Raw genomic sequence first — 25,066 nt, forward strand, 5'->3', positions numbered from 1 at the left:
CAAAGGCACATGAAGATAAGCAGTTTTCAATTAAATAGAATTGGAATTTGGTGATAGTTAAGTCCATATTTGTTAAAGGCTAATTAAGTAAGGTAGTGGAAGAATGGCTAAAGGAGATCTCCGTTTCCTGTCCTTTCCGAACTCCTGCCAAAGGTCTGTTCAGGTCAGTATAGATGGTCTGATTGAGTCCTGCAGTGATGCTTAAGGAAAGAGTATAGGGCAAATAATTTTTTCATCTTTACTGTTGCACACTCCTAGCAAAGCCCAGCACTTAGGGGCTTAGGAGATTTCCTGGATAGAGATGACCCTTTGGACATTGTTCTTACAGCTATTGGTGGACTCATTCTCTGAAAGTTTTGCATTTTTCTGACTGATTACAGTTTTGGCAGTAATTGCAAGTGGTTTGTGGCAAAAATATTGATGTTGTTGTCTTAAGTGTTCTGACCATGTTCCTGTGTTCTGAATGGTAATGATTGGTTGTTACTGATGTGTACTGCATAGATCTCTCCCCACCCCACGCCCCAACGTCTTTATTTTATGTGCCACTTGTATGTCTCTCCTCAACCAAATTGAAGAGTTGTTATCTATTGGTCTCTGTTTGTATAGTAACTTCTTCTAACCTGTGGTTAGTTCTTGGTGCCATTCTCTGAATCTTTCTGCTGCTTCTGTATAACTTAAGAGTGAGGGTGATTACGACTGCATGCACTAGTCAAGATGAGAGTATACCATCAATTTCTATATGGCGTAATGATACTTTGATTCTCTGTGCCTTTCTTGCTCATTACAAAGTCTTACATTTTCTGACTGTCACTGAGCTCTGAAGTGATGTTGTTTCAAAAACTAGAAAAATAATATTTTTTTTACGTTGTACAGTAGTTACCACATTGTTGTGACATTGAGTTATTTTTGAACATGTTTCTTTTGTATTTACACCGAATTTTGTCTGCTGTTTTAGTACCAATTTCATGGAGAACTTGCTTTGCAACTCTGCACTAACATTTAGTTAGGATTGTTTTTAAATGTTTTTTGTTATCAGTAAACTTTACTATGTTTTTGTTCACTCACTCTTTTTGATTTATTCATGGAATTGTTGGAATTGCTGAAGAATGTTGGTCTGAGCCCATTTTTTTGGGGAAAGTGGGGGAAACACATTAGTAACTTGTTTTCATTGTGAAAACTTGGACGTATATTCCTGTGTTTGGGGTGCGATGTTTGTTTATGTATTTTAATCTTTTGATCAAAAATTAATTCACAAAATATTCTTCTCTCATATGCCTTAGCAGCTTAATTTATTTTAGGAGTCTCTGGTAATACCTTTTTAAAAGTTACAATATTCTTATTTCAGTAGTGTTTTGAACTAACATTGAAGGCTGAGAATCACTGCAGGCTTTGAGAAAACCTTATATAAGAGCCTTGGTTTTTTCATTATCTAATAATGTTAAATAGTGTTCTAACACTGAAAGGGCAGTGGGTATTTATATTAGAATTGTGTGTGATGATCTTAAATTGGTGAAAAGGTGCACGTTGAGACATTAGTGACTTCTGTGTGTAAAATCTCTTTTGCATAGGCCAAATGTTTTGTTAGAAAAATGAATAATTTGCAAATGTATCTATTGTGGGGGGAAAAAAAAGAAGTAGGAAAGCTTTATTTTTTAGAGGAATAATTCTGGAACGGTAATTAGCAAGTTAGTGGAATTCTATGAAGTGCTCACGGTCTCCCTTATTCTTCAAAGATTATACTGAAGTCCATATACAATACTGTGTCAAAATTTTCCATCTCTTGTGGTGCTTGTTTTTCTTCCAACTCTCCAATCTTGCTTTTACTCTATATGTGCAGCAGGGGTGGTTTTTCAGTGAATATCTTCTGGTTAATATATCCAAGTCCGTCCCTTATCTGAGTGATATAGAGCTGGAGATATTTTTGCATGTGTTCATAATCCCTTGCATTAGAAGGGTAGCTGGCTCTTAGTGTGTGTGCAGAGGTCTGTAAAGCTGCTTTTTGAAAGCCTTGCTCTACTGAGCTCTACGAAGCAAATTCTGAGGTACTTGAACCAAGTAGCATGTTTGCTGCACAACAACACTTGAAAGTTTTGTCTTCCTGTTGTGAGATGCTCCTGAACTTTTAGCTTTCCCACATTAGTTGGGAGTTGTAATTTATACTCATAACCTAGCAACAAATTGGTATAATCATTTTTTTTGGGATAAACGTTATCTTTTAATTAAACCTTTTCTACCATAGTTTTTATTGTGGTGTGGCTAATAATTGCTTATATTATGAAGAATAATGCTCTGTGAGGTTTTCTTTCATTGTTGTGATTTTGTTGTAACATGTCTTTGCAATAAAAGGACCAAGTTAGGTTTTCATCTGTTTAAATTGCTGTCTCCAAATCAAGCAAATCTAAAAATATTTTTTTATAAGACATATCCTTGCTGGATAGCCTTTTTATATATACACACATGATAATTTTAACTGTTAAAAGTTTAGCATAAATTAGCTGGATGATTTTTCTTCCAAAATCTGAACTGTGGGTGTTTTAAGTATCTTCCAGCATGTATATTGCACTAAAAGCTGTGAGTGTACATTTTGACCTGATTTAACACAGAATCTAGCTTCAGTACTGAGTATGCAGTTTATCCTTTTCATTTATGTAACTCTGCTATATATCTACTGGAAGCCAGAGTTCAACTGATCAAGATACCACTGCTAGATTTAGATGGTTTTGTAGCGTCAGTCAACAGGTTATATGCTGTATTGTATGTAAAATGCTCAGACATGAATTGGAACCCAAAATACTATATGCCCAAACTATTCGTCCCCACTCCCCCCCACCATGAGTAGTACTTTTAACTTGCAAAGAAGTCAAAAAAAAGAGTAATGAGATAGCAGGTTTTGAAATAGTATTTTATACCTCTTAATCTCAGGTACATAACAAGAAAGGAAGCTGTTAAATAGCAAAACAAGACAAGAGGGACACAGAAATACAGTAAGTGTTATCAAGTCTGTTGTATTTGTGTCCTTTTTGTCCTCTGTTGGTTTTTTTTTTTGCGGGGGAGGGATGTTGTTTGGTGGTTCTGCTGGTTATTTGCTTTTCCTGATGTATTCCGTAAGTAAGCAGATGATTCAGTGTGAAATCAAAGCCAAAATTAAATATTCCATATTCAGTGAACAGGACACTTTTGCAAATGCAGCTTACTTTGTAATTTGACTTCTGTGCAGCACTTCTCAAAGCGAGTTCTGATATTTAAGTTCTGAATGCTTTAGTTAGGTTTTTAAGTGTTTAAGCATTTATTATAAGTATGTTGACTATACCTCTATTATTTTATTTTCTGGTTTATAGCTTAGATAAGAGGTAGAAAAATCTGGTTTCAGTCATTTGAGCTATACTGGAGAAGCTTTTTTTTTTTTGGTTTTTTGTTTGGTTTGTTTTTATTGCAACTACCTATCATTGAAATTAGCATTGGAATCTGTTCGCAAATTAGTTTTCCATGTGGCCAGGGAATTGTCCCATTACATACCATGTTGATATTTGTCTCACAAGAGTTTAGAGCAGTGTAATTGGCCACTGGGTTTAGCTGTTTAAAGACAGATTCATCATTCACTAAGTTAACTTCCTTGAAATGGATGTAGAACTGGAGAAAATGGTGATTATTTCAAAATAGGTTCCTTGTTCAATGTGTTATGTCCCCTTTCCCCCCCAAAGCTCTACCAGGTTAAAAATAAATAAACAAACCATGTTTTCAGTTGTTCTCATATTCCATTCCTGCACACATAGTTTTCATCTGTTTCAGCTTGATATGTGGAAATAAGCTAATGAATATTTCTAGAGCTCTGTTACAAAGCATGTAACTTATGGTGACACTTGGAGGGTACATGTGAAAGCTTTTTTGGCTCTTCCCGATAATACCTGAAATCTGGGGTAGCGATACCTGCTTTTTCCCCCCACGGTGTAGCAGGTGACCAAGTAACATAGAAAGTCACATTTCTGTCTTTAGGATATTGTAGTGGAAGGTTGAAACTCGCTGATAGTGGAAGAGAATCAAAATTAAAACTAGGAAGTGTACAGCTCCTTGTTTCTGGTGCAGCTGGGTGATCTCCATCAGCTAACTGCATTCATTCCTCTGTTTACTAAGTATTATATGAGGTTCTTGCACAATAAAGCGAGATGGGGTGGAAGCACTGCTGTTCTCAGCAGGCTGGGAGATGGCATGCATGGAGCCTGCAGAGGGAAGAGGTGTGTGTTTGCCTGGCACATCAGATGGGTCTTCAGCTTGGTCTCTTAGCTTTTGGACTGTAGCAGGCAACTGATAGTAATGTAGATGAAATAGTCTAAGAAGTATGGGGAGTCTCCCATCATCACCTGCCTGCTCTGTTTCCACCTCCCCCTACCCTGGCATTTTTCCTTCTTTAGAAGGTTACAGTAATTTTCTGTTTGACCTGTGACAGACCTGTGTGGTGTCCTTATGGCGGTTGTTGGTAGCGTTACACCAGAGAAAAGCATGCTGCTGGAGGCACTTATTATTGGTTGTGTTAGGAAAGATTTGGTTATTGATGAAGCTACTTTTCATTTCAGTTTTTGATCATAATGTCAGTTGGTTGGATTTTGTTGTTGTTGTTGCATAGGAGGTTTATACGTTGTTCATTAATCATGTTCAGCCACAAACTGATTTACCCTACAATTCCCCATTTTCTCACAGAAAAGTCTGTGCATATCTCTCTGATCCATAGAATTATGAAATATGGTCAAGTATAGTTGCAGTCGCAACATCTGAACTAACAGTCTATGTATAAATGACTTAAAAGTAAGTTTTCAGACTTAACTTGATTTGTTCTTGTAGAGTTGACTGAAAGTTTTGTATTTTCAGACTTAAAATTATTCAAATTGTATGAAGTACTTTATTTAAAAATGATAGACTGAATTTTTAAAATACAGCCGTGTGAATCTTTGTGCTTCTTTAGTACTTTTTTGGCAGAGGTATACTTGGGAACATATACATTTTGCTGTCTTGCTGTGTCTTTCCCTGTTCTTCTCAGGTAAAATAAATTTGGTCACTTCGGAAACAATATTGTTCCTAACTAATAGTTTCCTGCAAGACAGTTAGTGATTTAAATAGAGTTGTACCATGACCTGTGACAATGTAATGTTTCTTGATGTTCGGTTGAGATAAATTAATGGTGCAGTGACCCTCAAGGAGAAAAGGAAGAGTACTCTTCTTTTTAGTTTACCTTCGTATCATATTTGCAAGGTTCTTTCTGATCTGTGTGTTCAATAGACCCAGCCAGATTTTGGCTCCGTAGTCCTTCCTGTAGGAACCATTGACAAACATAAGATTCAATGACTGAAAATAGTCTTTCCAAAACAAAATGGTTGTTTCTTTCTGGAAACATACATGATCACATAATCCATAATCTTTTAAATTAGCTAGGACACCTTGGTATGGCTATTGCCCAGAGCCTCTTGTCTAATCTTCAGTCAGTGACTCACCACAAGGTTCCCAAGTGTAGTCAGTGTCTCTGGATCTGTCAGTCTGTCTTGCTGTCTCTGCATCTCTTGTTCTCCACACCCCTCCCCCCTGTGTTTTCCCCCTCTTGTTTGGTTTTAGAATACTCAGATTAGTTTGGAGAGGCCGATAATCCAAAATAAAGTAGATCAGCAGTAGATTCACTGTCGTTCATCTACACGTTAGTCATTTAGATGACTGTTTCCTGATTCATATGATCATAGCTAAATTTAGCTGGGAAGGGACCTCAGCATTCCTGAGTTTTAAACAATTAATATTTGTTAGTGAAGCTCAGCCAAACTATAAAACTCAAGGAATTAGAAGCAGCATTCATTAAATTTAATCTTTTGGTCTGTAGCCACATCAAACTGTGAAGTCAACCGTTCATTTGAGTGGAATTTTAATGTCTTAAGTTTAAAGGTGATAATTGAGCTATAGTGTAAGTTGCTAAAATGCAAATACCCACTTACTGATTGGAAGCTGGGTTATAAGCCACAACTGGGTGTGATTTTGGTCTGTTCCCAGGGACTTGTCTACGTAGGAGAGGGATTGGTAAGGAAGGAGAAACAAAGAAGAAAAGTCTGGTTTTTGTAGTTTAGTGGACTTGAGCAAATAAAACACTGTGGAGTAGTTAACTGTACAGAAAGAAGTTATTCCATGAAGTCAGTAAATGCATGAGAAAACTGTGCGCCATGGAGTTACAGCACCTCCTTCATTTTTTCAAATTTTACCCCGCAGTGGAAATAGGATGTTGTGCTTATTTAAAAACAAAACCAAAAAACCCGCAACTTGAGTTAGGGTCAGGAGTACAGTTTTGTTTACGCATGGACAAATCCTGGTGTGACTTCAGAAAATAATTACCAAGGGACAATAGTTTAATGTTTTTGAAGTGGAAGTAAAAGTGAGAGGATGAATCTTACAGAAGTCCTGGAACTAGTGCAATGAGAAGGGCTAGGAACAGTAAGCTGGGGAGGCTTTTTGGCTTATTCTTAGGTGAATTCTGTGACTGACGTTAAACCAAAATGTCAGAACTTTAATATAGTCATTGAAAGACATTGAGTTTTCAGAGGTTTTATTTTGTATAATAGGGCATAGACTCATAGTGTCAGGCCTTCCCTTACAGCTTGGTAGGATAAACATGCCTAGTAAGGAGCGTGTTTTCTGGGTTTTTTCTATTTCTTCTTCTGGGTCTTCTAGAACAATACATTCTGGAAGATAATAAGGCTGTGTTAGCACACCTGTGCATGGAAAATCTTCCTAATACAGATAAAGCCTAAATCACTTGGACATTTGGGGCATCTTACCCAGAAGAGGTGGGAATAAAAGCTGTTGCAACTGTTGAGTTTTTTAATTGACGGACTTAATTTATTGGAATGATTAGAGAACATCACCCTAATCCAAAGAAATACTTGAAAAATGAATAAAATATTAGAGCATTCAGTGTTGAGAGTGCCTTCACTTCACTACTCAGTTAAATTGCAGCTAATTTGTAGTAGTCTTTCAGCTGCATTTCATGACAGGTATTATTAGTAGACAGTGCTTGTTGCTTTTATTTGTAGATGTACATGACTCTTTCTGATCACAAACATGCAGTCAGATTGAAATTCAGGGAGAGGCCTGTTGCAAAATGAATAGTGACAACATTACAAAATGCTGTAAGGGAACAGTTAGCCCCCATTAGACTTTGATTGGGGCTACAACAATACAGAAAGAAAAGCTTGTCTCCCTTTGAGAAGGTTAAAGCTTGCTTTTGTAGTAGCTATGTAAGAGGTTGGAACAAAGAAGATGGTTTTGAGTTTACAGCCATGGCATCTAATCATATTGAAAACCAGTTTTCTGCCTGTAAACAGAAAATGCCCTGAGCTATCTGCAGTCCCTTTAGAACAGGGTGCTCAGAATAGAAAATAAATTTGTCCAGTAACGCCTATTTTGCAGACTTTTTGCCAGTTACTTGCTAATACTCAAACTGTGCACTCTGATCCTTGCTAATCCATTGGTACATTTGCTGGGGAGCAAAGGTGGCAGAAATGGGGATGTGTACTCAGTATGGAGTGTCTCCTTCCAGCGTTTCTATGTCAAACTTGCCTTGCAGGTAACAGTAGGTAGCAATCCTCCAAAGGGCCTTGGAAGCCCACCTGTGGTCCAAAGAAGGACATAACCAGCCTGTTCCAGTAGAGTCAGGTCAGAGTATGTATCATTGAATAGTTCTTCCCAAGAGGGAGAATAGCTTTTGGCATAGCTAATTAGCTCCTGTTTCTGCTTGGAGCCTGCATCAATCTAGCTATGATCAAATGAGTCGCCTTTCAGGGAGCGGTCCTCAAAATTGCTGTGAACAGAAATTTCCTTCCTTTCTCAGAAAGAAGGAATGAAATTTGGCAGTATATATAATTGAGTCGTCTTTAAAACATAGATTTGAGAAAGGACTCTGATAGAAATGTATATATATCCCCCCACACCTTCTGTTGCTTTTGCCATGAGGGATGAGTTGAGACGCCAGCTGATAGTGTTTTCTCTTTGTTACTCAGTCACACAGGTGGGATGTACCTTTTAGTAAACCACTATCCTTTACTGGTGTTGCAGGCAGACTTAAGCTCTCAACTGTGTTCTTCTTTAAGCAGTAAACATACGTTGTCAATTTGCACTATCGTATTTGTTAAATACACTTTTTTAAAGCCTTGATTGTATGACTAAAAGCTTCCAGTAGCTTTTCAGAAGCTATTGGAAGCTTCTAAAGTTTTCACCTATGATTGATTACATCTCTTGCCAGTAGAACTTTATGCTGTTTGTTATGTAAGCTAACAATACAGATGTGAAAGCAAGGAATGGTATCAGGAATGCAATTTTATTTGAAGTACAGCTTAAATGTGAAGAATGCTCTGAAATAACTGTGTAATTTAAATCATTGTCCTTAGAGCTCTTCTGATTTTGCTTAATTTGCTTTTGTGAAGTGCAGAAGAAGTTTGTTAAATAAAAACTGCATGTGTTTGTGGTTATTTTGTATTCATTTAGTGTGAGTTATATGTGGGAATCAGCCCAGTGTTTGTAATCCAAACAAAACTCTGTGCTTGAGCTGATATTCCATAACTGATTACTAAAACTGAATAGCTGGTGTCAAGGATGGTGGCCAAGTTAAGACCTCTTTGCGTAGGTCCACTGTAGATGGAAGGCTGAGAGAAGTTACATTTTGTACAAGTGTAAATTCTGTAATGCATGACAAAGAATGTAATGCTAATTTTAGTTAGGAATTGAATTCAAGTACAGAAAAAACCAATTCTATTTAAAGTGCTTGCATATGCCTTGGTAGGTTTCCCCCCCATATAGTAAATGTTCTGTTTTCTGTGGCTTTAGTGTTGTGAAGGACTTCTTGGAGCCTTTTCCAGGTAGATAAAGTAGTTGATTTGTCTAGTGGTGTAGAAATATAACTTTGATGCTGTGGTGATTGGATGCAAGTGCACTCTGGGAAACTGAGAGGGTATATGAAAAGAACATGATGTAAAGGATTATTTGAAGGAATTCTGACGATAGAAGGGAGAACATTATTTTATGAGTAAATTATCCACCCAATTCTCCAATCCCTCTATTTGGGGGGGAATATGCAATATTAACTTGGGGAGGAGCATTATTAATCCTGTGCATTGGGTAGATTGTGTTGCATGATGTGTAACTGTATGAAATGAGTCTTACCCCTGTTAGATTTTCAGTAGTTTTATTATTTACTTTGTAAATAAAGACCTCTTGAAGATTTCAGTTTCTAGGGCTTATCTAGCTACCACTTTCTGAATGTCTGAGATACGGATTCTCTTTTATCACTGATAGTGTCCTTCCTAGTTTCTTTCTTTTAAAAAATAAAATATAGTCAAAGTATTGTGTTAGGGAAAAAGGTTTTTAAAAAACCCAGAATAACAAGTACAAGCAGAGAGCCAAATAGGAAGCTACCTATGTAGGAGCTTTATTTTTTTTGGTCTTCCATTTGCAAATTTTTGTTTCTGTATTCAGCAGATCTGATTTCTTTTTTGTTTCATTTCGACATAAAAATAAACCACATGTGGTGACCTTAGCTAGGAGCCACTCCATTTCCTCGGCAGCTGCTGCTGCACGCTGCTTGTCTGACAGACGGGGCTAGGTCATGGTTACCAGAGGACACGCTTGTGGTCATAACCAAGTTGTAAATGTCACTAAGATTGTTCCTGAATGCGTATCACATGTGTATCGCCGATTCTGAAGTAGATAAAGTCAGCCAAAGATGCATTTGGGAGTTGAGACTCCCAGAAGATTACTTTTAAAGCCGAATAGCGGCAAGAGTTGTGACATGCATCCATAAGCAGCAGTAGTGATTTGACAGTTATTTAGCCCTCAGTTACTAGCCCTTTGGTAGAACTGACAGCACGCCTGCAAAGATAGTGAGGCCTGTTTCAGCCCCATTAATGTTGTCTTGAATGTGAGCCTGCGGTCTGAAAAAATGATAAATGTTCAGTGATTGATGATTTTATAGTCCCAGGGCACTTGGGATGGTTTCTGGTAGTTGTGAACAATCCACACACCCCCCCTTAATTAGGCCTGAGCTTTAGGTTTCTCTTTACCAGTTTACCAGACTTAGAGAAGTGAGTAAGTGGGAATTGTAAAATAAGGTTTACATGTTTTTCAAAACTTTGTCTACCAAGGAGGTGCAATTTTGAGTGCGAGGTCTGTCATGTTTTGGTACAGAATAAGTGATTCAGTGCACATCTGATCAGTCTGAATGGCAAATACCATATTCATACCTTTATATGGAAAAGCTGAAAGCATCTTGAAATGTAGAAAAGATAATTTTAAGTAATTGGGGTAATTAAATAATATGCGCATCCTAGGGCCTCTGTGTTTTCTGTCTCTATACCTTTGATGCAAGCTTTCAATCAGCCGGTGTTTCCTGACCTGCATAAGGGTCACTCCAAACCTGCTAAGTTGGCTATACTAATGCTAGAAAAAGCACAAAACAGTGTTTCAGTTTGAGTGCTTGTTTGCAAATCAGGTGACAAAGTTGTTTGTTTAATCGCTATTTGGAAGTAAAGCTTTTGTCAGTGAGCTACACTGTTTAGTAATGTGATAGAGTCAAAATGCTTATTAATCTGTAACATTCATAGCAGGCTGCAAGGGGAAATGGAATTTCTTCTTCTCATTTGCACTAACACTTTTTCCTAATGTCAGTGACTCTTCCTGACCTTCTTACTGTGTTGTTTTATTAATGCAAACAGAAACCTTAGGAAAAAACAACCCAGAAAACAGTTGTTAGTTCTTCAGACTAATTTTACTCTCTCAGTGGTTTGACTCAGCACTAAGAGGATTCAAATATCAAAATATCTCAGTATTATTCAAGTTTTAGAAATATTGTCTGTGAGGACACAGCTTAAGAAATTATGTGGTTTCTTTTTGATGGGCGAGAAAGTAAAATGTGGTCAGGGAGTAATTTCTGGGAGATAGACCCAAAAGCCAAATTTTGTGATTAATGACCAATTGTGACTCTGCACGTTTAATTAGGAAAGTGTCATTACACTCAATTAGCTGGGCTGCCAAATAATCTGTTTAATACTCTGGTCTTTTTTTCTCTAGGGTTTTGCAGACAGTCCTCATTACAGTGATCACTTGAATGACAGTCGATTAGGACCCCATGAAGGATTGTCCCCGACACCTTTCATGAACTCAAATCTGATGGGTAAGTAGGTAATTCTTTACGAGTATCCCCTCAAAGCCTATTTGGTCAGAAAGAGACATTTTTCATTCCCTTGTCTAGGCCTGACATGCCAAGCATCTGGAAGTTGCTCTGTTTCTCATAGCAACAGTGACTTTTCTATTGAGATCTTTTTATCTTGGGCGAATTCCTCATAAAGGCCATTGTCCAGGACTTTTTAGAAGAAGGAATCACCTAGATTTTCTCAAGTTGATCTAGAAAGCTGATATATTTTGATTTTATTTTTACTTTTAAAGCTGAATTTTCCATAACTTTTGCAGAGAAGACACCTATAGCAATTTTTAATTTGTGCATTAAAAAAATAATAATTTTTTAAACACTATTAATTCCTGAACTACCTACCAGTGTACTTCAGGCTTTTCTTTAGTTAATAATTTGATGCTTGCCTCTAATTTTCTAATTTCTTTGGTATGTGTTGTATTAGAAATGTTGTCATTTCTAAGAAATAGATGCAAACTCCTATTTTGCTAGGCAAATGCTACTGCTTCCAGACCTGTTGGTGTCCAACATTTTCTGGTTTTGAAACTGGAAAAACAAGCAAGCAAAATGTGTATTACATTGTGGGCTTAGGTATTGAAAGCTTTTTCTTCACTGCCTGCACTTTTGTGTTACCTGGAACATGTTAATGTATTGATGGCATTGTTCGAAACTCCTCCCTATTCCAGTTTGGAGCATAAAAATGTTGATTTCAAAATATTTATTGTTTGTCAATACATTATCTTGGCTCAAATTTTTTTTCTTGTGTCTTAAATTTAGGGATGACTCTGAGTGTTTGTTCGGAATTTGTATATTTGACGTTGTTGCACTTACATATTCTGTGTCTTGTAGACATGACCTATTTTGTGATCTCAGTATTGTCCTTTTAAGACATAGCCATGGTAATCTAAGTGGATTACCTAAATCCAAATCCTGGTGGTCTGCAATTTCTTTTGGAAATCTTTCTACTTTGCTCAGTCTTTGTTTACAGTTTTAATTTTCTCTGAAACAGAAGCAGACAAAGCACAGCTATTGCTGAAAACAGAATTTCTTTTAAACCTTCATATATGAACCTACAAATATGCAATTTTAAAATGACTGTCTCTGTAGTCTTTGTTTAGAGAGAGTACTCGTCGATTGGTCAATGGTACTTACATCTGAAGACAGTAAAGCTAAAATGTAGTTTCACTTAGTTATTTTGATAAAGCAAAGTAGAGCTTTCTCCCAATACTGTTTCAAATATGTTGTCTTTTTTTAAAATACAGGAGACTAAGACAAGTTACTTTAACTGATTTTCCAGTATTTTGATTGGTAGCATGTATGGAATGGCTCGAGGCTTTGTAGCTGATACTGATTTTATTTTATAAAAATATATAGCCAAGTTTGATTATCTTTTCAAAAATTTGTATTACCAAAGGCAAACTATTTGCTTATGCTTTTATTTTGAGCCATCCAATTTCTAAACAATATATGCCTTTAAATACATGAAGAAAATAATTAGTGCAACTGTATCTTCTTAGTTTTTCAGTTTTATTGAAGAGATGGCTAGGTGATTCCATTAGATGTAATAGAATTACATCATTAATATAGATTTGGGAAGTCTCCGTTGAGATTGTTTTGTAGAAAGAATAATGAATTGCAAGATGTGTGTGTGTCAGTCACCCAAAGCAACTCTGAACTGAAATAGTTTTGTATTGCTTTATGACTAACAGTTCTTAGGGATTTTATATTGTTGGAGCAATAGTACTTCATCTCCTTTCATATACAGCAAAGAACTATAGAAAGCTTTCAGTATATATCTCTAGGAAATGTATACATCAAAATGCTCTAAGTGTGCTTTACAAAGTATTCCACCTGTGGTTTTTGGCTTGTCATGACAAAAAATTACATTCATTTTACTTATGTTACAGTATAAGATGCAGCTTTGTATATCATATTTTCACATTGTGAATTTTTGCAGCGTATCTTAAGTTGATGCTGAAAGTTTGGAGAGAGGAATGATAAAAACTGCATAAAAACGCTGAGGAGTAGGAGTTTCCTATGTAGTACCACTATCTGTGTTTATGGTTTTTCATGTATTATTGAAAAGAAAAATAAGATTTCTTCTTTAGATTTTTAGACCAAAAAAAGTTACACGGTTTGTTAATAGTAAATTATGGATATGTTCCTATAAACAGAATGTAAACATCTATTTTATTAGTCACTGTAGATTAATGCATTGATTGATTATTCTGTGATCTTCAGGGGTTAAAAGGAGATGGAGGCTAAGAACATGAACTTGATGAGCTTATAGGAAATATCTCACTAGGCTAATAGGAGTGATGGAGCGTCTGGAGTTCCATGCTGAAGATGTAAGAAACACATCCCTTCCCAACATTTTATCATGACTGAAATACGTCTGTGAAATAGTTAAAAACTATTAAAAAAAAAAAAAAAAAAAAAAAGAAAAAAAGAACAACAACATATTTCACCATTGCTGTCAACACTTAAGAGCACCATTAAAAGAAAGAATTGTGTGTCAAGGGGATGTTGTTATTTTGTGTATTATGTTCAGCCGTAAGCATATTTGCCTGAAGAGATAGCGGATTATAAAGTGCCACTGTCTTTCATGATGGAGCTCTCAAACATTTTAATGATCTTGTACATTGCAAAAGAGAGAAATTTCGTCTAACAAGAGTTGATAATGATTCAATAATGAACAATTTGCCACAGAAAGATGCATTTCCATATTCATTTAGATATTTTTTGAAGTGTTTTGCAGAGGAAGTAAAGCTATTATGTTGGATTGGTTAGTGTTCTTCACTAACGAATTCCAGAATTATCCTGTTGATTTGTTAGTTTAAAAAAAGAAGGGCCGTTGCTTGTATTTTAAGTAGAGCCACTGAATCCTCTTGGCACCAGCATAGTCTGTTGGTATCCATAGAGATATGTAGAAAATCAGGCTAAGATATATTGGTGGTATTGTAGCTCCATTTAGACTTGATAATCTTTGCTTATTCAACACTTTCTGTTTTAATTACATTCTAGAAAACTATTCACAAGGATATGGGATTCTTTTCTCTGTAATTATGCTGCCTTTTAGTACTCTGCACTTGCAAGTAGAGGTCAGTTTTTGCTAGGACCCTTCAAGCATGTGGTATTGTATCTTCTGTTGTACTGTTCCCTGGACTTTATTCTATTGAGCTTTTCTACTTCTGCTTACCAGGAAGAAAGCAAGCAGATCATTCTGAACATAGCTTAAGGGGTTTTTTGTTGGTCTGTCTTGAAAATTTGAAGTGGGTGACTTCATTTGTGTGTCTGTCTTTCCACAAGAGGTAGAAAGGATAAAGGCAAAACTTTTGTGCTCCATGTTCATCGTCTGTGTGCTACGCAGTGCCACAAGCTCGTACATGATAAAAAGTCATTAAAAAATTCAGTTGAGATGGTGGTTGCCATGTTGAAATTGGTCCCTTGAAGTAGAAAGAGAGATCATTCTTCCAAGTTTTCTTTCCAAGTATACTTGCTTGTTTTCTCATTATTTAACTAGTTGCTTTACAGTTTAATAGGGTTAAATTTTAGAGCTCTGGGTGTTCCTCAGCTACCTACAGGGTTTGAAGACCTGTCAACCAAGATAACTGGAAACTGCCATAATCGGAAACTCTGAATGTGTGGGAATGGAGGATTTTAGATCATTTGCATCTTCCTGCCCTCCCTCACTCACTGGCTCTAGTAGACCAGCTGCAGGGTTGTAGTTACTAGTTTATTTCATATCATCTGTTGATGTTGTAACACTCACCTCAGTATCCTAGTGAAGTGGCAACTGTGCTTCTCTTCCTAACAACTGACTTCTGCTTCATGCTAGGTATGGCCATTGTATTTTCTTATGACCAGCATTCAGAGTATGGGGGACCTCACAATGCAGGGAAGTCAAGATACACATCAGTCAGGATTTACAAGGGAGGGAATAGAAGCTTGTTACAGTAATTAGAGCTATAGATGATTCAGACTGTTAATCAAAGTGTACTGTGAATATAAAGGGTAAGCCTGATACTTGTCCTGATTGAAATCAATAGGTGGAAGAACCAAACATAGTACTCTAACAGAAGCAGAGTAATACGTATTGGGGTTTTTTGCAGTGTGCTTCCTTCAATGTTGGTTGTACTTGATGTGCTTGAATCACTTGAGTGGTTTGTCATCAGACTTCACAAAACAGGGTTTGCAAGTAAATTACATATACACCATTTATTTTATCCTCCATTAGTGTTTAACTGTCTTGCACCAGTGTAGCAGGTGGTTAATAGGTATATGCTGGGTAGAAACTGCCGCGTGGAGCGAAGGGAGGCAGGAGCAGAGAGGTGCTTGATGGGTTGAAGCCAAATTCCATGAATTTTCAAAGGTAGTCTTCCGAGTTACTGAGAAGCTAAAGACTCATTTTTGTGGATTAATCATATAAATGAGTGATCAATATCTGGATTGGGATGCCTTCTGATTTTAGAGTTATTGTTCACTTAATTGACTTGATTGTCTGATTGTGTAGGTTTGTAAGACCGACTGTACTTGTGGCAGTGCATCTTTCAAACTAGTGAAATTACTATGACTAATTTTTATTGTTAAATCTATTGTTTGACTTTTAAGTTAAGTGCTCCAGTTGGCTTGGGTAGAATGGTAAGTATTCTTAAAGATTAACATTAGGGGCATTTTTTGAAGCAACATGGTAAATAGCTGAAGCCTCTGTAAGCTTTCCAATATTGATATTGTTCTTGAACAGGTGATGTAAGCCTTTTAAACCTTATTTTGGGAAAGGTTATTATCAGTTAAAGGAGAGGCTTTTGAATTTTAAAATACAATTAAAAGAAGGCATGCATGTAAATTGTTTCTCAGTTAAGAATCTCGCTAATCTGCATGAAAACTGCAAGTTTTCTTCCTTGGTAGCCCTTCAGTAAAAGCATTTTGGAATTGAAGAATAGAGCTTATTATCAAATGACTTCATGAAGTGAAGGCAATAGTAGGAAGCAAGCAAGGGTAAATAGTTATTAAAATGGCAAATGTTAAGAATGATGCCATTATAGTTTTTGCTAGGAATCTTGTTTTAATTACCTTTTAGGAAGGGAGAGGACAGATGCAAGTAGTGAGTTGGCAGACCTTGTATTTGTCCAAAATAATAGTTAGATTTCCTTAGATCGCCTTCTGTAGTCATTACTAATTTAACACGTGGAATAAAATAGGCATTACAATGGAAATGATCTCCAGAGACACGAGTAATGGCAAGATTGAGCTGAAATAATTTATACGCAGTTACATTGGTATTAACTTGGAGAATGGTGGCGACAGAATATTTTGTATCCTTCAGAGAATTCATTAGGAAGAAAGAGAACAATGTCAAAAGAAGAAAAGGACAAAACAGGGGCACAACAAAGATTGACAAGTGCCTCAGTTCATCTCATTTTACAGTAGTAGGGCAGTAAGTTGAAAGAAAACTGTAAAAGGATATCTAATAAGCTTCACATAGTGCATAATTATCTAATATTAAAATATTATTGTAGGTTAAGAGTTCAGAAAATTTTCTTAGTAAAAAAAGATGCAAGTAGAAGATCATCCACAGTTACAGTACTTAGGGGATACTGGTCTCCTGCTCCAAGACATGGGTCCACCACAAGCCCTATATTGTAAACTTCCCATTCTGGAGAAGTTCCTTGAAATTAGCTTCACAGTAACTGGCATCATGCAGTTTCACAGTGTTACATTTATGTTTTATCAAATCACTTATTATTTTGATTATTAAAGCTAAAAATATCAAGATGTGGACTCATCTATATGTAACACATCATGGCTACTTTTCCCAAAGTAAGTGTTGCTATTGCTTCACTGCAGTAAAGCTTCATGTTTTGTTGTTTGAGGTAGGCTTATGGTTTTTTTTAAAAATAGTTTTTTCAAAATCATTGCATATAATTAATCTGGCAAATGGAAGATTTACATTTAAATTTCCTTCTAAGAATATTTGTTTTCCTTTTGAGGCATGTCACTGGGCTTAACTGCTTGATTGACACTGGGTCTATATGATTGGCTAAAAGTATAATGTGAATTTTGTAGTGTTTTTGGTTTTTATAGTGAAAATTTCAAACCCAGAGTAATGTTTTAAGCTAAATTTCAATGATTTCTTCCTCTCTTCCAGATAATTATACATATCATTTGCTTCATACATGAATATATAAAATCCCCATAAATAAATTGAGGTCCCTTTGTTTTGTTGGTTTTTGTTTGGGTTTTGTTTTTGGTTTTTGTTTGGGGTTTTCCTTGTGGTGGTGTTGTGTTAAGCCCACTTTTGTGGGCTGTTTTTCTGCATCTGGCTGTGTCCCAGCTCTGGTGTGGCGAGTTGGGCAGAGGCAGGCTGTCATCAGTTGTACCTGTAAAACCTTGGGCCTGGCGTGCCGGTTACTGCTGGCACGGAGCTGCTGATCTGCAGGCTGAAGCTTTCTTGAGTTGTGATGTTTTGTATCTGTTGGTACGGTTTCAGATTTATCCCCCTCCCTCCCTCCCCCCCCCCCCCCCCCCCCCCCCCCCAGGTATTACATTAAATACATTCTACTCACACCAAAGAATTGCTCTCATCTGCTCTTCATTTTCCTTTTGTGAAAGCTAATGGGTTTCTGGGAAATTAAATTACACAGCCATTTAGTGACAGTGCTAAGTGCAGGGCATTTTTACCCTTGGGTTTTTGCTCACAAGAGTGTGGTTAAGCTTAGTTTTCCCTTCTGTTTACAGTAATATTTCAATCAAATAGCTTTCCTAACATTTTTTAAATACAGTAATACCTCAAGGCTTTCTACAAACGGAGCAGGGGGCTGGCATCCTTTGTAACGTTATGCTGTAGCAGGTGTCTGCTTGTGCTCTCTCCCCCTTGAGACTTTCATCTTCTTCCTACTTAGCAGCTGTGGCAGAGGGGCCCTAACAACCCTCCTCAGGTGGTGCTCAGGTGTGGGTCTGCCAGGTAGGTGCGTGGTCGAGGTCGCAGCTGCCTGCCTGCCCGCTCCCCCACCGCCCCTCGCTGCGCTGCGGGCAGGAGGCCTCGCACCCCGGCAGCTCCCGCCTTGCCCCAGCGCAGGGAGGGGAAAGGGGCAGCGGGGAGCACAGGGGTCACCTTCCCCCCTCCCTGTCAGTGATCCACTTGCTACGCCCGGAGTGTTGCGGTGGTTTATCCTTAAGGAGTATGGGTTTCTGGCAAATAAGTGAAGAAATCTGTTCTTGAAAAATCTATCAAACTCTCTGATTTGGCATTGTACTAGGAAGGGCTGCTGATACATTTTCACTGCATGCTACCAGTGCCACAGGTACCTTCACAGGACTTACCCGAGTCTCTGCAAATCCAGAGCGTGTCCCACAGGCAGAGAGCTTGCTGTTCTGGTAGCCTGTGGGCAGTAGTGTTGCTTGCACTGTGCACTAATGAGAGAAAAAATGGAATCTAGTGTTAATAGTGTTGGAGGAAAATGAAATGTTGCCTTTTTCAAAAAGGTCTCACACTTAAACACAGAATTTTTGTCATGCTAAGTACTGCTGAATTGCCAGTCTGGGAATTTAAACATGCAAGTCTGTGGCTTTTTAAATTTTGAAATATTTTAGCTCTGATAAAATTTGTTCTGCAGAGCTTGATTTTTAGTTAATGCAGTCTGATACATTTGAGTGTTGATTTATTCACAGTGTACTCTGCCTCTGAAAAGGGGAATAAATAGTAATCTGATGAAATTTTTAAGTCTTGCATTTCCTCTTTGTTATAACATGTCAGTTTAGCTGCTGTAGGGTATGTTTATCTGTTACAAGGCTCATCAGTGCATGAAATGCTGAAAGGGCATATTTCTCTCCTGTGGTTCCTGCCATCCCTGGGCACTTGTAGATGTGTTCCAGTGGATGGGATCAGCTGGGTGAAGCTGTAGGATTTTATATTTCAGTCTGTCTGAAGGCGCCAAGCTCCTTTCCAGGGAGAAGGGAGGAGGGGGTGATTCTTTCCCATACTGGTGATGTAACTTCCCCAAGAGGCAGTTGCTTAGGGATCTACATAATAACTATTATCCTGTTCAAATAGGAGACTGTAGAAAGCTCACTGGTGATTAAAAGATAATTTTGTAATTTTTCATGGCTTGTCTTTGTTTTGCAATAAAGATGTTTGCTTATCGCCAGGTGCATAAAAATCATTTACTTAATCTCTATTTCATTCCGTTAATTTTTTTTCATTCTTGTGTGCATGTAGCTGTAGCCTGTCAGTTGCTAGCAGTCCAGTTTTTAATAAATGCAGCAGCCTGTATCCAGTGATTAAATTCTGAACTGATCAACCAAAATGTTGTAACTAGGCTGCTTATGCCAAAACAAGTGGCTTTTGTGATTTGGGGCATTATAGTATTTGCATTAATATGATTTGAAGTTGTTAATAGTTTTCTTTAGAGACTGGGTTTTAGTGAGTCAAATGTTTGTTGCTGCTGGAAACCTGTCTTTGTTTAGATACAGGGACATCTCAGGGGGGAAAGCAAAACAGATGAAATTGAACAAGAGAGCCATTAAAAGATCTAATTTTATTTTTTAGGTGTATGAAGGTGTTGGACCTCTAATACTATTGTTTTTGTGAGTTGACTGAGTGGCCACTGCATTTTCCCTAGAGCTGTAAGCTGCTGTAGGTATGCAGAGCTTCAGCTATATAGTGGAATAATGGAACCAGTATCATCAAAAGAAAATAAATTTTTTTAATTTGATTGTGAAAATAATGTCTGAACACTTTCACTTCAGTCCAGTATTGCACCAAAGTTTTGTTTCTGAAAAGCAGGTGAAAGATTTTCATGTAACAGAAATGTGTGGAAGACCAGAGAAACTACAACTCATTCTGTTAAGCAATGGTAATATCTTGCTTTATTTGCTGTCTTTTTACGCTTTTCTGAAGGCTAATGATACTGTGGCTTTCAGACAGGTGTTCAGCTTCTGTCACTCTAGCACATACATGTATATTGGGAAGTCAACTGAAAATTGTGCAGAGTTATTTCTTAGACATCCAGATAAAGGGTCACTTTGAGAAGTAGAAACCTTGTTATTCTTATGTGTGAAAACTTCACCAGGATGGCATTTGGTGGAGGGAGGGTGCTGTTTGGGTTGTTTGGTTTTTTTTTTGGAAGATGCACAAACAGGTCGGGCCCCATCTGAAGATGAAATAGGAGAGAGTTGATAGATCATTTTAGGTGCTGTTGTGTTATAGACAGGATAAAAGAAATTGACAGTATTTGGGATTACTGCTACTGATCCCTTTAAAGGAAGTGGAGGCCTTAAGTTCAGTGATAAAATAAAAAAGGTTCATTGACATGGGAATGGGGAAGAAGCACAGCAATTACTACTGAAGTTGAGACTGATTTTACAGTTTTTCCTAAAACTGCTGAGATCTGGCCATGAGTCTTAAAGGTAGTTGGAAACCAAGTGCACTAAAATATGTAATGTGCAAACTGAAACTGGGATTGTACAGACCACGTGCAAAACCAGTGCTATCATTGCAATAACTGTAACAACATTTTAGTTATCTTCCCAAAGTATAAGTCTGGCACTTTAGGCACAAATGCAATACAAATAAGGCATCTTGCAATTTCTTCCTTTTATGCAATGGGACATAGAAAGCAGAAGCTTGAGAGTAATGTGTGACTTGTTAACAGTCTTGTGAGATTCAACACTGATCCTTGGGGTCTGCATTGAATACCTAAGTGCATGACTGTATCATAAATAAATTCATATCATGTTTAAAAAAAGTTCTGCAGAGATAGGAAATAGTGTACTTGTACACTCTTTATCAGGGTACTGCAGTTTTAAGTACGTTTTCTGCATCGCAGGAGCAAAGTGAAGTTTGCCTTACTATTTTGCTGTGATAAATAACACTTCTGTTTCTGACTGGATTTATTTCTTTCCTATGATATCATTTATTTATTTTACATATTGCTTGTCCATTACAAACTGACACCTCAGATTTTAAGTTATTTATATATTTATTTGGAGTCTTGAGGTACTTTCCAACTTAAACTACAGGCTGATTGATCTGCTTGAATGAAGATTTACAAAAATTAATGGCTTACAGAACCATATTTCTTAAATATGCCTTACCTATCTTAACTTGCATTGTCTTATGAGAGGTTTGAAGAAGCTCATGTGTGTTATGCTATAGAAAGCATTTAGCACACTTGAATATTCTACTTATCAGTCAAAAAATGAGATTTTTTTTTGCAGAAAAGTTCTTTTTTCTTTACTTTTAGAGGAGATTTTGTTTCCATATAGATGTGTTGCATTATTATACAGGTTTAAGTTTGAAAGATAGTGAAATCGGTACAGATATCCAAGATCAGAAGCTGAACTCTTGCTTATTTTCCAGGATACAATTCTGGCTTACTTTGTACTTAGAGAAATATCATCCTTTGATAGGTGATGTGATATTTTTTCAGCAGTGCTATGTTCTGTGACGAAATATCTGCTAATATATTTTACAGTCACTGAAACAATTTTTCTTTATATCTTCTGGGATTGATATTTTTAAGATTAAGATAAATGTCACTAGCATTACTAGTGTTTAAAGTATTACTTTATAAATAACAAAGCTGAGAAATCCGCATGCCACTTTTTTTCAGGTGTCTGAATCTATTACTTCTGTGGGCACTTCGGGTTGAGCAATGAGAGCACAATCTGAAGTCACTCGTTCATGCAATGCTCAATTTACCTTGCTCGGCTATGTTCTTGCCGAGCATACTGGGAGCTTGGGGGTTATTTTGTTTTGTTTGATTACTGAGAGTGGTGGGAGGAGGAGCAATGATTGGCTTGTCTTTCTGGTGGTTGGCTGCGTTTCCTTTAATTTTTTTGTTCACGGCTTTTATTCATCAATGACAATTTATAAACAGTGCATGTTTCACAATGATTTCAGCATTGAGTGCCAAACAACTGTATGATTTTGTTCCTTTGTTTGACAGCTATCTGGCACTAGGCCTTGTGTACAATTATAATGGATATTTTTGTCCAGTATATGTGTATATTCTTTATTTCACTTACATTTCTAATGTAATAGCAAAAATATATCTTCCTAGAAATGTGGTTCAAAAGGTACATGGTAAAAATTCTTTTGTAAAGCTGTTGAACTGAATATAAACTTGTTCCTTCAGTATTTTGGAGCAGGGGGTAAAGGGAGAGGGGCCAAAAGAGAAATAGTGCTGTTTTTTGTTGGTTCAGTGGCACAGTTGCAAACTGTGAAAAGGAATATGGTTTGTTGGCAGAAGGAAAAAGCCCATGTGTTTCTCCAGTTGGTAACCATTTCATGTAGGATAGTTTGCTTACATATACACAATAAACAGTGGGCTTTCAGCAATATATTTACAACAGAGTAAAGGTAAAGAACATTTTTTTTAATATAGAGGATTTTCTGTATTGATTTATTTCATTTTACCTACATAGAAGAAAATTTGGCACACAAATGTCTTGAACTCAAGATACTGACTTTAGCTGGCTCTTCAGTGCTTGGTTGACATTCTGCAATATGAAGGAGGCAAGCTTCCCTGTTGATTGTACTCCTCTGAGTTTCTGTTTTGTGTGCCTCCCCCTCTTCCCCCAGCATAGACGCAGCTTGGTCTCATGACAGAGACATAGTGCAAATGCCAGTAAACTGATGTGAAATAAAACACCAAATTGAAAGGCAGTGATTCATCAGGAGAAAATGTATCCAGGCCCCAGTAACTTTTTTTTTCTTTTAACCTGTGCTCTAAAGCATTGTTATTCCCTTGATAATCAATCTCAGCACCACTATTCAACTGAAAGCTATGTTTTTGAAGTTGCCACTGTCCTATGTCCGATCTCTCCTATTTTCTTGATGGTACTTCTATTTTGCTCTTGTTTGTTAATGCAAGCAGTTATGTGTTGTTGGTCCAATTTATTTCCTTCAAAAAATACCGAAACATCAGAGGTAGAAAATAATGTAAACTTTAATTTACACTAAAATTGTCAACAGACTTATCTGTCCTCAAATCTATAGAGTATAATTTTACTGTAGTTTTACTGTGTGGTTAAAATACTATGTATTTTTGTCCCTTGAATGCACCCATCTGGATCAGTACACTGTTCCACCTGAGCACTTCCATCAGGCTTGCACTCAGCTGCACTTTGGGATTTTTCCTGTCTTTACCTGGCTTGTCTGTCTTCCTTGGTCTGTTGACTTTTTCGACTGTTTTAAGAAAGGCCATTTTTTGTGGTTTTGTGCAGATGTGTTGCTCTTTGTAGTTATATTTCCTTTTTGTTTCCTTCATCTCAAATATTAAAAAAAAGTTTTAAATCTGATTATGCTCTGTTGTTACTTATGGTATGACACTTACTTGGCTATAACACCTGACTCTTGAAACTTAGACCATATCATTCTTCACATACACTCTGTTTTTTTAATGGTTCTTTCTCTGTGCACCTGTTACTGGCCAGTGCTATTGGTGGGATACCACAGTAGAGGAGTCTGTCTTCTGTTCCAATGTGGCTCTTTTTGCTTGTTTGTGAGACGTTTGTACATTCAAAACCGGTATCTTCTGAGTTGTCTTTAAGTGCAGACTCTGAACAGAGGTGCTGTGTAGTACAGTAAGTATTCTCCTTCACAGGACAGATTACTGTGCATTAGATTTGGAAGATCAAAACTGTTTGTTTTCAGATTGCAGTGGAGGTGTAGTAGTGCATTCTCTGATCCTCTGTTAGAAGAGCTAGAAGTTGTGGTGAATAGGCAAGGGGGTGATAAAAGTCACTATAGGAAAACACGTTTTAAAGTGGAAAAATAATGATTTATTGATGGCCAACTTCTAAAGAAACCTGCAAGACTATGACTTAGTTACATTGGAGGAAGGAATATGATCTAGATGTTAAAACATCCTTCGGTTAGACTCTGAAAGAGTGAGTTTGAATGCAAAACCAGTAAAAATGTGCTTATTTCTATGTTAGGTCAACAGCATGGGTTCAGACAAGCTGAAGGGGAACTTCCTAGTTTTTCACTGCAAAACGCAAATTCACATACACATTTTTAGTGTCCAGTATTTTGTTATTTAAAACATGTCCTTTTTACTGAAGCTTCCAAGATATATGTGGATGCTTTTCAGAATGCTTGATCCCTTGTAGCATGTACCATGCTGCTCAAGGCAAGAATCTTTAGATGTCGCAGTCATCTTGCCACACATGATGAATCACTTTGCCTAAAGATTTTCTGCCCACAAAGCCTCTGGGGTGGCTCTGTCTCCCTAAGGATGTTCTGTTCAACTAGCCATCTGAGCTTACTCTGCTGTGACCAGTTTTTCCAAACTTTTTCACATTTTATTTCTGCTTGTAAATAACTAAAGGGGTCATATAGTATAAATACATATGCAAAGGACACTGCTGACTAAAATCAGAAATAAGGCACCACAAGAACTAGTTGGGCTTTAAAAAGACAGTATCACTTTAAACTTTTGTTTGAAGGTTTTGTTATTTTTTTTTAATTTGTTACAAGAATCATGTCAGGTGATTGTAAGTGCAGGATACTATCCAAATTGTGTTTTTCTGGTTGTTTTTGTTTTTTTTTTTTTCCTTCTTTATTGCTAATAAACTAGGGTGTGTAATGAGTTTCATAGCTTTACTGATTGTGTTTCGTTTTGGATACATTCTTTGGTTGTATCGGCCTGTAAGACAGGATTAGTGGCAGCTGGTAATAAAACCTGAAGTTTCAAGATACTAAATAGATATCTGGTCAACTGTCTACTTTCAGGGGTCTATAAATTTGCTGTGGGGAGCCTGGGGGATCACCCTACAAAGAACATTTAGAAAATACATCTTAACATTTTTAGGCTTTAATGCAATTCCTGCTTTTTAAATAGTTCGAAATTTGTGGCA

At 37.0% G+C, this 25,066-nt stretch overlaps 1 protein-coding gene across 8 annotated transcripts in view; it reads left to right on the forward strand.

The window, feature by feature from the left end:
* The window catches only part of TCF12 (transcription factor 12), a 173,996-nt gene that overhangs the window by 51,809 nt on the left and 97,121 nt on the right, over positions 1 to 25,066 (forward strand). For all 8 annotated transcript variants that reach the window (XM_074879940.1, XM_074879943.1, XM_074879942.1 and 5 more), the window contains one exon: positions 11,086 to 11,188. In XM_074879940.1, the coding sequence (XP_074736041.1) occupies positions 11,086 to 11,188 (103 nt within the window). The remainder of the gene's footprint in view (positions 1 to 11,085; positions 11,189 to 25,066) is intronic.

This window comes from Strix uralensis, chromosome 11, assembly GCF_047716275.1.
Source record: "Strix uralensis isolate ZFMK-TIS-50842 chromosome 11, bStrUra1, whole genome shotgun sequence".
Lineage (NCBI taxonomy): Eukaryota > Metazoa > Chordata > Aves > Strigiformes > Strigidae > Strix > Strix uralensis.